The 16,635-nt window shown below is 45.0% G+C and overlaps 1 protein-coding gene across 1 annotated transcript; it reads right to left on the bottom strand.

Annotated features, from left to right (window-relative positions):
• Positions 1–394: 394 nt before the first annotated feature.
• CPOX (coproporphyrinogen oxidase) lies at positions 395–12,210 on the bottom strand. Its single transcript, XM_058555663.1, has 7 exons — positions 11,668–12,210; positions 9,255–9,398; positions 8,888–8,998; positions 7,580–7,721; positions 5,424–5,642; positions 2,581–2,685; positions 395–798 (listed from the first exon to the last, which is right to left on the bottom strand). Exons 1-7 carry the CDS (start codon positions 12,134–12,136, stop codon positions 711–713), a joined length of 1,278 nt encoding a protein of 425 aa, XP_058411646.1. The 5' UTR covers positions 12,137–12,210; the 3' UTR covers positions 395–710.
• Positions 12,211–16,635: the final 4,425 nt, after the last annotated feature.

Here is a 16,635-nt window from a genome sequence, read left to right on the forward strand (position 1 = left end):
TGCAGAAATAAAAATGACAACTTTGGTGTCCCGTGTTTAAATAACAGCAAGGCCACTTTAGAGTTAGCAACTACAGGTAACCTATGAAGAGATTAAGGAAATTTCAAGTGTTCCTAAATATCTATCATTATAAAAATGAATCTTTTACAATTTTATGATCTCTAGAGAAAGATGTGTCAATAGAAAGAGCACGATCAAAGAAACCTCAGTAATGACCAAGTAGAACTTGTACCTTCATCTCAAGCTGCTTTCTAAAATTACTATTAAGTCTCAACCTCACTGAATTAATGAAAATGAAATTTATCCCATGACAGAGATTTTTGTGGCAGAAACTAAAACTTCAAAATATGAAACGAAAATAACGAGACGTTTCCTGATACAAATTATAATATTTAGACAACACTTCGAAACTCAGTCATATTTTGTAAACCAGTCATATAAAATGATTCTAAAAGTATAAATGAGTTTTCTATCAACTAACAGACTCTGAAAGCTGCCGTCTCACCACCTGTTACCAACAGCATCCAGTGGAAACCTGTGATGCTTAAATCACATTTTACCACCTGCCCAGGAGGTCGAGCCAGGAGTGGAGACAACTGGGGCTCTGGGGCACAGGTAACTAACTGCCACACAGTGGCATCAGTGCCGGCCGGTGGAATGGATCCCACACTCTGTGTCCTCCAAGCCCCAGGAAGGCCACTCTGCCTACATCAATGCACCCAGTCCCTCGGATGGCGCAGAACTTCCAGAATTTCAGCTTCTTTCGAGTTCTCCGAGGGTGAATGCATGTACTCCCACCTATGCAGGTCCAAAACAGGAGCAAAAAATGTAATAATAATAAATGACACACATATCTCTTTATTTAAAATAAATGAAAAATAAAATTCTAAAAGAGTAAAAAAATGTCTTATACCTGTTTGTCTTCATTGTGCCTAATATGCCTTGTACCCACTAGGCTTTTTAAAAATATTTACTGCTAAAGAAATAAAGTTTCTTAATAATTCCCAGCCATACTTTGGCTAATATTAACATCCCAGAGACAAAACACACTTTTACTACAAACCAGGGCTTCATAAAGTATAGAATCTCAGATGATCCATGGGCAAACATTTTTTAGCTTAATACTTAGGCATTTATTTTAATGTGTTACTCGCTATTTATGACAATAATACTGGTTTGCCTTTATAAATAAATTCTCAGAGAAAATAAGAGTATAAAATTTAAGTAAACAATACCTCAGATAATACACAAATATGGTCAAAGTGGCTAAGCTGTGGCATGAAGTCTGGCAAACACTGGTTTAGACCAGGGGCTGGTGGACTTTTCCCGTAAAGGGCCACGTAATAAATGCTTTTGGCTTTGTGGGGCCATATACAGTCTCTTGCATATTCCTTTCTTGTTTTTAATAATCCTTTAAAAATGAAAAAGCCGTTCTTAGCTCAAGGGCTGTTCAAAAACACACCACAAGTGGAACTGGATTTGCCCTGCAGCCTGAAGTTTGCAGACCCCTCGTGTACACTATAACGCAGCTAAGAGTGACCTGTTGTGTTAATGCCATTCACTGGAACAAGGTATTGGGTTATAACCCGCCCATATCTGCAGCCTGGAATGTGCACTATGATTAGGGGCCAGCAGCGATCAGGCAGACTTCCAGAGGCCTTGAGAACTCCTCTCCACTTTTTGTTCACATCTCACCTCTCAGGTGGCAGGAACACTTAACAGTGATGTGCATGAGCTCTCAGCCAAGGACAAGAGACCCCAGGACCACAGTTAAACAAGGACAGAGCCAACGCTGTTCCAAGGCAGTGACAACACAGAGGGTGCTGACCACACATGGCTAGACCTGGACAACGGCATGATGCAACCAGACCATGAAGCCATTCAGTCTTCCACTCTTATTGGACATTTAAACTCATGGGGAAAAGAAGATTCTAGCTCTTGTAAAACAAGCAATGGCAATTTTTCTTTTTTTCTGATCTTTTGTACTTCAGTCTGGACACACATCATTGTCACTTTCTTATGGCCAAAAAAGTCAACTGCCGATCTTCATTAACCTAATGGCACCAGCATAAACATACCTGTCTTTAAAATTCCCCATGCAGATTCCAGGGAAGCCCACCACAGCAGCATGGGGGCACAGACAGAACGCCCAGCCCCTGACACAATCCCTCATGCTTCCAACGAGCTTAATACTTCTTACTGGACAGTAAGACTTTTCCTCAAAAGGGCAATAATTTCTAACAAAATTAAGTGTAAAAAGATGGTATGTTCAATAATCCGCTTTGCCCACAGCTCTTCCTAGACAACGACCAAGTAGAGAAGGTCAATCTGGCCCCAGACGCCATCACCCTCCGCCTCCACCCCTCTCTCCTTCCCCGCTCTCACACACAAAGCTAGAAATCTGCCTCCTCTTAAAAACCTGGTTTGATTTTCCTTCATTATTTGACTGTGATTTTCTTATAAAATCAGCAAAGTCAAAACCAACTTAGTCTTTAGGTATTTTGCGCTGTTAATGTTCATGTTTTGCACAGGCTGGGGGCTTGGAGTAGGGGGATAATTACGATGCTGAGTTATTCTTACCGGGCAGTTAGAGGTAAAGACATCAAGATGCTTTCAATCCTGGATCCCGGAGTGAAGAGGCCAAACTTGGTGCCCCGATCATACAGCAGGTTAAATTCTACATACCTGACATAAAGACATTAAACAACATTAAGGGCCAGCTGAGTAAAGTTTTTCTTAAGATTAGCCTATAATGAATACCTAAAGTGGGGGTTCTTCCTGTCCACACCCCCCAATCAGCTAGAACTGGCACAAGAACAGTCTACGGTCAGTTGAGTTTTCTCCATCTGGAGGGGCATAAATAAAAGGGTATTATCCAACAAACAGTAGGATATAGGGTCGGCCCCAGCATAGAGCAGTTACAAACATGAAGGTTATGTTTTCCAATAAACAAACAAAATGGACACGAAGCTGAGAATTCTAAGGCACAGCAACAGCTAAGGAAAAGAAATGGCACCCTTGGTTAGGGGAGCACAGCTCCTCCGGCCCTCCCTGCGGTCTGAGATGCCTCAGAGCCGGAGACTTCAGTTCACGGCCTCGAACTCACACGAGCTGAGACAGCACCAACTGCAAGTCCAAGCACTGCTAACAGCAATCTATTAATAATTACTAATATATTCCAGACATTCCCTTGTCTCAGAGTAGTTGACAGCATTAGTAAGCAGTCACATAATTCAGTCTTCCTGCAGGTTAACGCAATCATAATAAAAGGCAGTGGCTGAGCTGCAGTGCTCAATTTCATTTTCTTAGAAAAATATTCTTAGCATCAACTAAACTTGGTTCAGCGTAATAGTTTTCCATGAACTGCCAGAGTCAAATCTAAACTCCGTCTAGCTTAAAAATCTGATTGCCTTTATCATCGCGGGATCTTTCGTAAAAGGGTCTCTCTTCTCCCCAATTCCAGAAACATAATTTCTACCACCCAAAAGAATTTAGAATGATCCATAAATCTGAAAATTTCAATAGATTCCCCCTTTGAGATCACTTCTCAGCTCATTCAGAAACTCCTCTCTTGGTCTCAACGTCCCTCAGACATTCTCACTTATCCCCTGGTTACTGTCTTCATTCCCACCCAGAGGAAAGTATTCTCTAGAATCCCAGAGCACTCCAATGTCTAGAAAGCACGCCTCTAGGTGGAAACTTGCCAAAGGCCCTGAGAAAACTGAAACAAATTATATCCACGGACCCCTTTCTAGTCTTCACATTTATCTATCACTGACTGAGGTTTGTGCACCGGTAACTATTTAACATCTCCTTATGCCTGTTTCAAAAGATAATGTAGGTGAATCTTCTCAACTTCTTCCTCACTGAGACCCTGCAAAGGAATTGCAGCCTCTCGGCCCCCATCTCCACCCTGATGTTCCCTTTCTGAAACATGGTATTTAAGGGACGGCCGTGGTTCTCTAGTTTATACTGATGTCTTTTTCAGAGACCCTCGTAAGGAGCTCCCTAGATGAGCTTTCTGTAGGATCCCCGAGCTGGCTTCCTCTTGTGAGTGAATTACGCCCTGTCCCTACATTGGCCTCTCGTACCCCCACCCACCAGGTTTCGTTTAGATCTGATCTTTCTGATCCTTCCACACATTTACCCTCTGAGGTACCTGTGAACTATGAACCTTACCCTTCCCTTCCATTCAACTGATGCCCAAATGTTATCCTGTTTCCCTTTTCCAAAATACAACAAAACAAGGAGTTAAAGATCTTTAGTTTCTGTTCTCCTATGAAAAAGAAGACGGTAAGACTGGAGTTCAAGCCTGGGGGGAGACTGGTAGTAACTGGGGTCACAGACAAAACGAAGTCGCTAAACAAGAGACTGTCAGACGAGCTCACTCCGCTCCCCCAGCTGAGCTCACCACGCTCAAGGCCCAGAGCGGGCGGCTGAGGGGAGCGTCACAGTCAACCACTCGAGCAGCTTCAACTGCTCAGCTTCCTTCACGTGCGGGAACAGCGGCATGTTCTGAACTCGTGAGGACCTGGCTCCACATCTGGGATCTTTTATTGACCAGCTGTGGAATCTTGGGCAAGGGACCTACCTTGCTGAGAATAAGTTTATCACCTGTAAAATGATGATAACTACACCAATCTCACAGGTTTGTGGAGAAAATCAGATGCAAACTGCCTAACACATCGGCTGGCACATGGTAAGGACTCCATTATTAGTATTACCATTAAGTGTAAATAATTTGTGGGGCCGCCCCCGTGGCGTAGCAGTTAAGTGCATGCACTCCGCTGCTGGCGGCCTGGGTTCGGATCCAAGGCGTACACTGATGCACCGCTTGTCAGGCCATGCTGTGGCAGCGTCCCATATAGAAAAAAAAGTGGAGGAAGATGGGCAAGGATGTTAGCTCAGGGCCAGTCTTCCTCAGCAAAAAAAGAGGAGGATTGGCATGGATGTTAGCTCAGGGCTGATCTTCCTCACAAAAAAAAAAGTGTAAATAATTTCTGAAATTATTATTTCCATTATAATGACTTCTAGAAACATTGAAAATGAATGATAAAGGTGTGATTCCAAATTTACAAAGCAGCAAAAACATTAAATGATGCCCATATCTTGGTGTAAGGCAGGAGGGTATTGCTAGAAGACAAACTAAATCAAATAGAACTAAACAATAAATAAAACTAAATAAATTCAGCTGAATCAAGTTCAGCAAGTACTTACTCCATGTCTGTGTCTCTAAGGTATAGACAAATGAAATAAACTCTGCTCTTTTTATAATACTACTTTACACAATGCTTTATTCATTTAACATTCATCTAGTTATGAGAAGATCAGGGTGAGTTTTAACACAGACAACACACCTGCTGTCACTCAGCTGCTCAGCCCTCCACATGCACCGAGACGGCTGATTCTCGTCCCTCACTCACCGTCCTCTCCGGAGCTGCTGCCACAGCTTCTCCTGGGGCGTGAACGCATCATCTCGGTGCTTCATCACGAGGGGGACGTAAGAAGGAATCACCGCCTGCGTGCAGCTCTGCACAAAGCGAAAGACCTCCTCCTTGGATGGAGAGTCAAGGTCATCAAAAAAGATGCCCCCGATGCCCCTCCGCTCCCCACGGTGGGCTATAAAAAAGTACTCGTCACACCTGGAAAGCACAGCAAGACCGAATCAGGGACCAAAGGCATGGACATCAATGTGGGCACTTCAGCTCAGAGCACTGCCCCTGACCAAGGCCCGCACAGCACCTTCATTCTTGGTCCAACTATGAGAACGAAACCAGGGCTTTCAACAGATTTCCTCAGTTATCACCAATGTGGAAACTGCAACTAGCCAATTTAACACGTGTCTATGTAATGGATATGGAACTCTAAGAACTTTAGTGAAAACAGAAACAAAGAGTCCAGTATCGATCGTGCATTTCCTGAACAAGTGATGCTGCTGCCCTCAGAAGCACTGCTGCTCTTGCAGGAGGCAGGACATGAATCATCCACAACAACACCAACCAGGTGGGCATTGGGCGCCAGCCCGAGCTCAAGTCAGTTTATTCACCAAAGGAAGGTACAGTAAATACTCTCTAAGGTCCCTCTTGATGACTCTACAGCATGCACGACAGAGGGAAGGGCTGGAAACGTCCAGAGAATAAGTCTTCAGACTTGTTGTTACACATCTTACATGAAAGGTTACCCTAGCGAGCCAGCCCACAGACTATCGATCTGTTCTTGAGTCTTTCCCCCCATGCCTCCTACAGCAGGGTTCCTAAGAAGGCATTTCCTAAATGCTAAATTTGTAGAATAGTTTACATTGTGGAAATAGTTCTTTTCATGATCTCTATCAAATAAGGGTCTCTAAATAGAAAAATCTGTACAAACAAAAACTAAGAGCTATGTAACAGGTTATCTTAAAAACAGCCTTAATAGCTTAAAGTCAAAAAAAAGGTGGCAGATGGAAACCCCTAGGACTGACATGTTGGTATAGTTCACCTGGACGGTGACTTGCTGGCTTCCTTCACAGCACATTTTATTGACAAATTATATCCTGAGCAGGGCTGTCAAGTCAGCTTTAATTAAATCATATTATTTCAACTGTCTCTTCATGAGACTACGAAATTAAGAGATTTACTAAATACTTATACTAAAAACTTCTTTTTAACTAGCCTGCATCCTAGATATTTTATTAATATTACCTAGATAAAGTCATCTCAGTAACAGAGATAAAAGGGGCACATCTACCCCCCCAGACCTCCTCCTGGAAGGACGCAGGTTTGTGAGGGAGAGAAACACTTCATCTCACATTCGTGCATCCACGGCTGGGCAGTTCTCAGTGGTAATGTCAATCAAAAGGAGAAGATTCAAATGTCTCATCTTTTCCGAGGATTTTAAAGCTGAACTTCATGATCTTACATAAATAACATCAAGATTCCACAATTATTAGCTCTAAAAGCAAAAAAAAAAAAAAAAAAAACCCAAACCCCTTTTGTTGTTCCTTTTTCAAGAATGCCAATTAGCTCTAAGCAGTATTGAGTATTTTACTCTTACTCCAAACAATTTATGCCCAGACCTCATCTCACATCTACCAAATCTCCTGGGTCTCCTCACAACTCTGTTTTTTTTTTCTTTACCATTAAAGTTTCTTTAAGTTTCCAACTCCACTCTTCTCCTTGTCCAAAATCTCTGGTGCATTTGCATCTCTCCCTAATAGTTCCCCAACTCATCCCACGCCCTGACATTCCCATGGCAACAACGAGGTGACAGTTCTCCTCTGGGGTGAGAATTTAACATCCCACCCTAGGATTAAAAAGCCTCTGATTCTCAGGCATGGATCACCTTAAAGTTTATATTCTAAATCATTTGAGATCAAAAAAGATGTTGCTACCCAATTTTTATTATAGACATTCAACTATTGCTAAGAAAATAACTTATTAAAACTACCTAAAACTGGCATCCCACTGCTGGTGGGCAAAGAAAACAGATCAACCTCCAGAAGCTGAAAAGGGCATTTTGTGACATAGTGGCTGCCTTGGGGATTTAGAGAAGGAACGGAACACACTTGAGGGGTCACGACAGCTTCAATATCTTTACCTACCATTTTTTAAATTTGGGGTAGAGATCTGGACCATGCCGGTCACAAGCCTCCTTTAGAGTTTTGTGAAAGTGGACAGCATCCTCCTGGTTCAAGTATGTTGGAGTCAGGTCACAGCCACCACCAAACCACCACTGCTTGTTACCTGGCGAGTCAAGACACAGGATTCTGATGTGGACTCTGCACGCCACTCATGTGTTAGCAAGCTTAACTTATGAGTTTAGTTTATGAAACTTGAAATGGGAGACAATCGAAAAGCATTCAACTGAATTTAGCTCCGAATGGCCAGGAAGGCCTAGGCAGAAAGAAGAGAGAAAAGCAGACAGAAAGGAAGTAGGAAATTAACTCGCGAGCGAGTAGAGCAGGCAGGGAAACGATGTGCAGGGCAGCGAATGATCAGACACCACTCAGGGGAACCAGGCAGTGGGTCTCAATGCTGGCTGCATATTAGAATCATGTGAGGAGCTTAAAACGCCTCTGCTAGGTCACAATTAACAAAACAAAAACAAGCAAATCTCTGGCCCAGGAACCTATAGTTTATAAAACCTCCCCAGGAGATTCTCATGCCCCCTGTATTAGAACCACTGCTGCCCTCTCCCCTTTCCCCAGAAAGGGTGAAAACACTTGCTGAGGCAGACAACTTTCCATTTGGAATAACTATTTATGTGCTTAGTTAGGTCTAGAGGTTCTCAGCACCAGTTACCAACTTTTAAACATTAAAAGGTTGAACCAAACTGAATGACTTCAAAACAACAAATAAAATATACTGACTTTAAATGCTGTCACCGGCAGAGACCCCACCAGGTGCAGCGTGGCACTGCACAGGGCTGACAAGTGGGAACAGCTGGCCCCGCTGGTGGGTGACACAGGCCAGAACCGCATGTGCACAACGAGGCATAATCAACTGTGCCCATCCTGAACCCACTGATAAGGCACCGGTGACCAGCAAAGCTGTGCACGTGGAAGATTATTTCCAAAAGCAAGTTCTCAGTGTCAACTTAACCCTGCTCATGCGGTTTTCCTTTGGATGTAATGAATTTATATGTGCAGAGAACTCTGTGCGCAATCGAAGTTCGGGTTCATTAAATCATTCCTTCTGTGCTGGAGGAAATATGGGGAGGTCAGCCAATACCATTTTCACGTCTAGTGCATAATCCACCGCACCCAGCAAGGCAAACGCCTTCATATGCCTCTTAAAAAACCTAGTTAAGATTGTATCTATTTTATCTCCTTTTAGATGTTATGCCCTGTAGCCTGTTTTACAATACAATTTTGCACGATAATACTTTCCACAGCTCCAGACAGCCTTACCATCGGCTTCTTCTACTTCAAAGTATCTGTAGTTGAAATGGATGGTAGGAGCATGCGGATTCTTGGGGTGGATAACGGAGCTCACGCCCATAGCAGAAAACGGCAACTTCCCTGGAAAGGAGAACACTTGGTGAGCTGCACTCAGTTATGGGGCTTGACACAAACTAACTCCATGGCTTCTGGATCAATTTTCAAAAGCTGCTTTTTGTCTCTTAAAATATAAATTTTTAAAAAGTAATTGTGAACATGCTTATCTGGCATATGCACTCTAATGGCTTTTTACAGAAGCAATATTTATTTTATAAATAAAACTTGGGGAAAAAAGTTTGCAGGGACTATTCAAGGCTGTTGAGATTCTCTGATTTACCATCTTTAGTCTTCAGGTTTTTTCCTCTGCTTCTCATTTGTTTGGCTGCTTCCTCAGAAAGATTTCCATGAACGACAGAAACGCTCACTCCAGCCTTTTCAAACACATGTCCATCCTGAAGCACACAGCTTATGCCACCACCCCCTGTTTACAGGTATGGAAAACAAGGAGAGAAGGTAAGGGGACGTGAAAATAGAAAACCACCCTGCAGGAAGGTGGTGGGATTAGGAGTTATTTCTTCCTCTATTTTCCAAATCTTCTATAATAACAGCATATTTATAATTTTTTTTTTTTTTTTTTTTTTTTGGTGAGGAAGATCAGCCCTGAGCTAACAACCATGCCAATCCTCCTCTTTTTTGCTGAGAAAGACTGGCCCTGGGCTAACATCCGTGCCCATCTTCCTCCACTTTATATGGGACGCCGCCACAGCACAGCCTGACAAACAGTGCGTGGGTGCACGCCCGGGATCCGAACCTGGGCCGCCAGCAGCGGAGCGCGCACACTTAACCGCTAAGCCACGGGGCAGGCCCCAGCATATTTATAATTTTTAAGTACAACAAAATTAGATAACTAGCTTAGTTTTATGGCATTAGCTACTGACAGTGGGCACATATCTCCCCACATTACCAAACTCAGTATTTGTTCTACATTTTTCTGCCACCATCTAAAATAAATCACTGGAATGTCTTCCTTTCAATACTGCTGTTCAGAAAGGCATCCAGGGCTTATGATACATGAGAGAAAGCTATGGTGAAAAACAGGAATGGCTATAATTTGAAGACTGTTCTATTACTGAATTTAAGAGCTCCATACTGTTTCAACTGTTTTTTCCCAGTGTGCCATTTGCCTTTTAATTCTGTTTACAGGCAAGTAAAAAACAGCTATTCGAACACTTAAGGGATTTGGAAGCTTCAACTGAGTGAGCTTCAACACGTTAACATTTAGGTATGTGAGCCTCAGTACAAGTAGCTGTTTATGTATTTATTTATTCTTAAGACACTAGAGTTACCACAAGGGCAACTGCTTCATGAAGGTTCACGTTTAGCTTGTTATATTTCTCTCTCTCTTTTTTTTTTGGTGAGGAAGATTTGCCCTAACTTAACATCCATTGCCAATCCTCCTCTTTTAACCGCTTGAGCCAACATCTGTGTTAATCCTCCTCCATTTTCTATGTAGGTCACAGCCACAGCATGGCTAATGAGGGCAGTAGGTCCACGCCCGGATCCGAACCTGTGAACCCGGGCCTCTGAAACGGAGCGTGGAACTTAAACCACTGGGCCACAGGGCCAGCCCCCTAGCTTGTTATAGTCCTAAGAACTTTCAGACCTGGACAGGACATAAGACGACTCAGTACAACTCCTGTATGTTTCAAATGAGAAACAGAGTCCCAGAAATGCAAAACACCCTCTCCAAGGACGCACAGCTGACGAGAGGCCCAAACAATTGTCTCAGTGCTTTCTATGCATCAGACAAGATTTTAAGCACTTCACACGTATTAATCTCACTTAATCGTTACAATGTACCCTAATATATCATTTCTAATCTCCTTTCATAGACGAGGAAACAGAGGCACAAAAAGTTACGTAGCTTCTGAAGGCCACACAGCTGGGCTGGTACTTGAGGTTGTGTCCTGGCTCAATGGCCTTCACTTGAAAACACTCCAACATGAAAAACACTATGAAAACCCAATTTCACGTCATTTACTACAGAGGTGGCAGTATCACAGACCAAGTCAGCTGATGAGAAGTCACTGCAGTATCCCAGTTAGGAAAAGTCAGAAACCCTCAAGGGTATGACCAAGAGCTGGGGGTTCACTGTGTAGGCAATAAAATGGTCCTGAAGATATGACTCTGTAAGAACTGAGTTTTAATACTGAAGTATTTTGCCACTGGAAGGAAAGATTCTCCTGGCAGAAAGTCTGATGGGTGCATTTGGTACAAGTACTGACGACCGATCAAATATTTCTTGTACAGCTTGGGAAAAAGACACTGCTTGAGGAGTCTGGCTGACACTTAGCAAAGAGGAGCCAAGTCATCTTTCCATCTCCAGGAAGGAGAAAGGGTAAACGCATCCAGAGAAGCCATGAAATGTGGGGGAAATCTATGCTCAATGACAACTGTGGACATCCAAGCTTGTTGGCTAAAAATAACCCTAAGACTTCTACAAAAACTGCTACTATAAACTTGCAAAGATTTTGAAATGTCCAGTACCAGACTGACAGGAGATCCAGGTCCACACCTGCAAGCAGAGGGCTGAAGACCCTTTCAGCGTCAATTTTTGAACGGCGTCCCTTCGAACCTAGCAGCTGCTCAGTAGGGACCCTACTCCCACCCCCTACTCTGAGCCGCTTTCTGCCCGCCACCTAAAGCCTGACCCCGTTCGCCGTCTCCACTCCCGCTAGGGGCCGCCTCACCTTCCTTCCGCTCCCAGCGGTCCACGGAGAAGCGGGCGCCGCCGTCCACCTGCGCCAGCGCCTGGCACACCTGGGCCTGGGTCTCCAGGATCAGCAGCTCCATCTTGGTCTTCATGTCGCCCGGCCTCCCGCGCAGCTCGCGCAGGTCGGTCACCGGCGGGGCCATGAGGGAGCGGCAGCGGCAGGCCAGCTCGTCCTCCTCCTCCTCCGGCCGCCCCCGCGTCCCCGCGCTCTTGGCCACCATCCTCGCCCGCTCCACGTGCCCGAAGGCGGCGGCCGCCAGCCCCGCCAGCCCGGCCAAGGCCGCGGCCAGCCCGGGCCCCAGCCAGGGGCCGCCCCCCGCCGCCGCGCCGTGCCCGAGCCCGCGGGGGCCCCCCGCGCCGCGCCGGCACCACGCGCCCAGCTCCCCGCCGCCCCGCGCCGCGCGCCACCAGGGGCGCGCGCCCAGCCGGCCCAGCCGCCAGGCCATCTCCGCGCCGGCCGCTCGCCCGAGCCCGGCCCGCCGCGGACAGCAGAGGGCCGCGCGGAGGAGGCACTGCCGCGCCGCGGGCACGCCGGGAGCTGTAGTCCGCGCTGTCCCCGGGGGCGGGCGCTCCGCTCACGCACGCCCCGTGCCCGCCCCGGCCCCGGCGCGCGAAGACCGAGGCCGCGGGCCCGCGGGAGAAGGACGGCCCGCCCCTCTCCTCCAGCCCGCCTGCCAATCCGGCTCCGTGTCCGGGGCCCCGCGTCCCCGCCCTCGTCCTCTCGGGCGCTGGAGCGTCTGGAACTTGCCGGGTTGCAGGGGCGGAGCCTGGAAGCTCCTTACCTGCCCGCGAGTTTCTGAAGGGCTCCTAAGAAAACACTTTCTGGGATCAGCTCCAGGTCACAGTTCTGTCGTTAAAATCTTCCAGGCCGTGCTCCTGCGGTGCCCACGGATTATTTCAGAACCAGATAAGCAAAGCGACTGTTTTATTAAACCTGCATAGAGCTCATGGCCTGCTGTGTCCGGGTGATAGGAGTGGGCGATTTAAGAATACTACTATCCTACCGTTGTGGGGTGTCGTGTTGCTCACGTCTAGTACTCCCAAGGAGTCCTGTAGACCAGGCAGGACGAGCGTGCACACTGCTTCCTGCCCACCCCCGGCAAACACACGTTTGAAGGAAACGAGGAAGGAGCTAACACAGATTTGATAAATTTGTTTGTTTTTGTCACCATACCGGTTCCATCTGGTCTGGACGTGAAAGTGTAAGAACGATTGTCATGGGCTAATCTGGCCCTCAAGTCTCCAGCATGGCTTTAATTTCTAGTAGTAGATAATTTCAGCTACTGGTGGTGTTTTCTACAAGTTTTTTCTAGGGACTGGCTGCAGTGATGGGCGTCCATGGCCATGGCTCAGACCACCTGTTCAGGGCAGTGTATTTTATCCTTCGTCAGCCACATCGGGCAGCTTTCCCACGAGGACACACGGTTAGCTGGGTGGGCATGCATGACTCTCCAGCAGATGCAATGACGGGTATTTATCTAGTGAATAAACTACTTGGGGGGAAGCTTTGGACCACAGTGCAACTTGCTGGGATGCCGAGTTGGAGGAGGAAGGAAGGAGAACTACCCTCTAGGAAGGGTTGTTTGCCTCTTCTAGTGCAGGTGATGGCTTTGACTGGGCCTGGTGGTGATCAATAAACCTCATTAATGAACAGGGGCCCCTCTGGCCCATTTTTCTGTAAGAACCCCTTCATTATTGCTCTGATTCTGAGAATACCCATCAAGTTGGTAAAAGATAAGCAGGCACAGGCCGTTTTGAACATCTGCCCAGTCAGATAGCTTGTCTGGAGCCAGCTGTGTGCTGGTTTCCCTCCCTCCCCATCCTCAGCCTCTCTATGCGAAGGGCCTCTCCTTCCTCTGGGTTCCAGAGCCCTCCCTCCCTGCACCTTCCTCTGCTGTGCTGAGGAAAGGCCCTAACAGCCTGGGTAGTGTGCCTTTACATCACACTTCCTGGGCGTTCAAACTGTCTCCAAGGAGGATCCTGGTCTTTAAACCATGTTTGTCAGCGCGGAGTAAAGGACCTAGTCAAGCAATTTCAAGCATCAGAAAGCTAGCGGGACAAACAATAATTTACAATGTTATAAAACACAAGGTGTCAGGGAGGGGCTCATCGTTTTTCACACCCAGTTCCCTGCTCTACTTTATATCCTATGTGACCCCACCAGCCAGACTCTGAGCAGCCTCGTGCAAGCTCACCAGCTAGAGATGTATTATCATTTTCCAAACCTCGCCCGCGGCTCGGAGTCCTTCTGAACTTCACCCCTCCTCCCTTCCCCAAAGCCTTGTTGAACACAGCAGACCTTAGGGCCTGCTCATGGATATTTAGTCTGTCCTTTTCCAGAGAGAATTGAAGGGACTCTGACACCCGTTTGACAGCTTTACTGCCCTCCAACCACACCCCCCCATAATTTCCACTAGCTTTACTAAATTGTACTATTTTCACCAATTCCCAGCTTTTGAGTTCCAAACTGAAGAAATGTGTTATCAAAGTGGCTCAGTTCTGTTACTTTCAGCTAGATAGAGAAACTCAGGCTAATTATTAACAAATATATGTTTGCCATGTTACACTTCTGCCAATTTATCAGAAATTCTAATGAGAGGGTGGTAGGGGTGGTGGTTAGATTAGCAAAGAAGTGGAATTTTTGAGATTTTACTATATTTCTGTCCTAGAATTTGTATTTTAAACTTTTAGGTCTTTAGAGGCAAATGTTTACATAGATCACTAAAATAATTGGTTCTTCAAGCTAAATGTAAGCTAAATATCCAATTCAATTTTGTGTTGCTGACTTGCTTTTTCTTTAACTGAGGTGATTTTAAAATTAATTTTTCATAGAGGTAGAGATACAACCCAAATATTCCAAAAAAGTGTTATAAAAGGGAGAGAGTCATGGTGGCTACCCCTTCAGTCCTTTACCTTCTGCCTTTAGCCCCTCCATAATTCTTCCCTATAGTAATACACATTTGATATCTGGAGATGCAGCAGCCATTTTGTGACCAAGATTATGAAACTCCCATAAAAAAGTTTGCAGAGCAGTAAGATGGAAGGAGCGTGGGTCCTGAGGACATTCTGGAGCCTCAACTGTAATTGAAAGGTTATGAGAACTGAATGGGGTAACTACTCCTCGTCAAACTGAGACCTGGATATTTCCTTCTTTGTACAGACACGTATTTAGCACTTTCTATGTGCCGTGTTCAAACAGCCCCATAAGGTAGACAGAACCACACTTATTACCCTCACGTGTAGATGAGGGAACTGAAGCTTAGGGTTAGGTGTGGACCAAGCATAGACCTTGTTTCTGATGCTTTCTTAACATTGCTCCACTGTTCTTCATCTGACCCAGAGTCATCATCCACTAAAACAGAGAAACCAATGTTTGCTAAACACTTCCACCTTACTAGGAACTTCAGGGACGTGAAGGAGTTACCACCCTTCTCCCACCCTCCTAGAAACAGAGATTCCATTGAGCCACCAGCTAATCTCTTCAATGAAATACTATACAGCGGTCCCTACTCTGCGTGCTACTTCAGGACCTTAAGAAGGACCATGCAAACAGAAGCCAGACTGTCAATCTTAATAATCAATGTAAAAAATTATGATTTTTCTGTGATCTTTAAAGTTTTTGTCAAAACTAAAAACTCAGTTCCTGTAGGTTATAAATGAAAAAATATCAAAACTAATATTTATTTAGTACAATGCAATTTAAAGCATTGGAAACATTCAGAATTAAAGTATTTATTTCTTTGTGCTTATCAGCAATGATTTGAACAATGCTTGCCGTCTTCTTATTGCATAAATTACTCCAAGGGCGAGCATCTTTTCTGGGCCTTGGTGAATTGTCATGCTCCTTTCTAAGTTGGGATTCGCTTCCAACATTTTATCCTTTGTGCTTTCGATGTTGTGAAATATTCCAAGGCTTCCTTTAATGTGAAGGTTTTTTTACGAGCATCACTTCCTCTGGGACATCTTTATCTGGCTTGTCATAACCACCTTCTTCATTTATGTCAATAAGTTTGCCTTCACTAAGTTCTTGTGATGCTTAATTTTATGTGTTGGTTTTGTTGGGCCATGGTGCCCAGATATTTAGTCAAACCTTGAACTGCAACACCAGCTTTTCCCTGGGTCTCCAGCCTGTTCATCCACTCTGCATATTTTGGACTTGCCAGGCTCCATAATCATGTGGCCAATTACTTAAAATAAATCTCTCTATATATATATAGGTACACACACACATCCTACTGGTTCTATTCCTCTGCAGAGCCCTGTCTAACATGTACAGTTCCTCTGGCTGAATATCTAAGTGTCTTAAAAGGTGGCAGTGACAACATTTCCACGGTCAGCCATTTCTTCTATAATTCCATTTATATTCAATTAGAATTTCACTTCCAGTGTTATCACTTTTTGTTTCTTTGCTGCACTTTCATCTTTGTTGGCCAGTTACCTCTTTCAGTTATCCATTTTTATAAAATGTCCGGTGGGTTTATCACTGGTAGACAAGGAAGCAACATAGCTACACAGTTTGCTCTCTGTGCATAAACTGAATAGCAGATGTGCAGTGACCAATGACTGACAGACTTTGAAAACGTGACGTGATTGGTCAGTGAACGTTATGTGCACCTGTTACTTATGTGGTGATTTGTGGACTGAAGAGTCAGCACAAAGTCTGCACTTAAAGCGTTATCTACAGCTACAGAATGTGGTAACTGGAATTTGACCCATGCTGTCAGGGGACTGGGGGTGTTTGACTAAACCATGGCAAATAACTGAAATTTGTGCATATTGAAACCGTGCAATGCAAGGACTGCCTGCACTCACTTTGAACTGATTGTCTAGGCCCAGAATATAGAAGTCTCTACCATGAAGGGCCATAAAGCAAAGAAAACAAGATTCTCAATGGAATCAGCAGCATCTCTGTAAAAATTCTATCATTTCATTAACTGGCATTCTT

This window comes from Diceros bicornis, chromosome 15 (genome assembly GCF_020826845.1).
Source record: "Diceros bicornis minor isolate mBicDic1 chromosome 15, mDicBic1.mat.cur, whole genome shotgun sequence".
Classification (NCBI taxonomy): Eukaryota; Metazoa; Chordata; class Mammalia; order Perissodactyla; family Rhinocerotidae; genus Diceros; species Diceros bicornis.

Excerpts from the sequence above, each read along its gene's own strand:
- CPOX (XM_058555663.1), bottom strand. The coding sequence starts at position 12,136 with ATGGCCTGGCGGCTGGGCCGGCTGGGCGCGCGCCCCTGGTGGCGCGCG. Across the intron at positions 5,643-7,579 it reads TACCCCAAATTTAAAAAATG|GTGTGACGAGTACTTTTTTA; the intron begins GTAGGTAAAGAT and ends TGTGCTTTCCAG. Across the intron at positions 2,686-5,423 it reads CAGCAGCTCCGGAGAGGACG|GTATGTAGAATTTAACCTGC; the intron begins GTGAGTGAGGGA and ends TCTTTATGTCAG.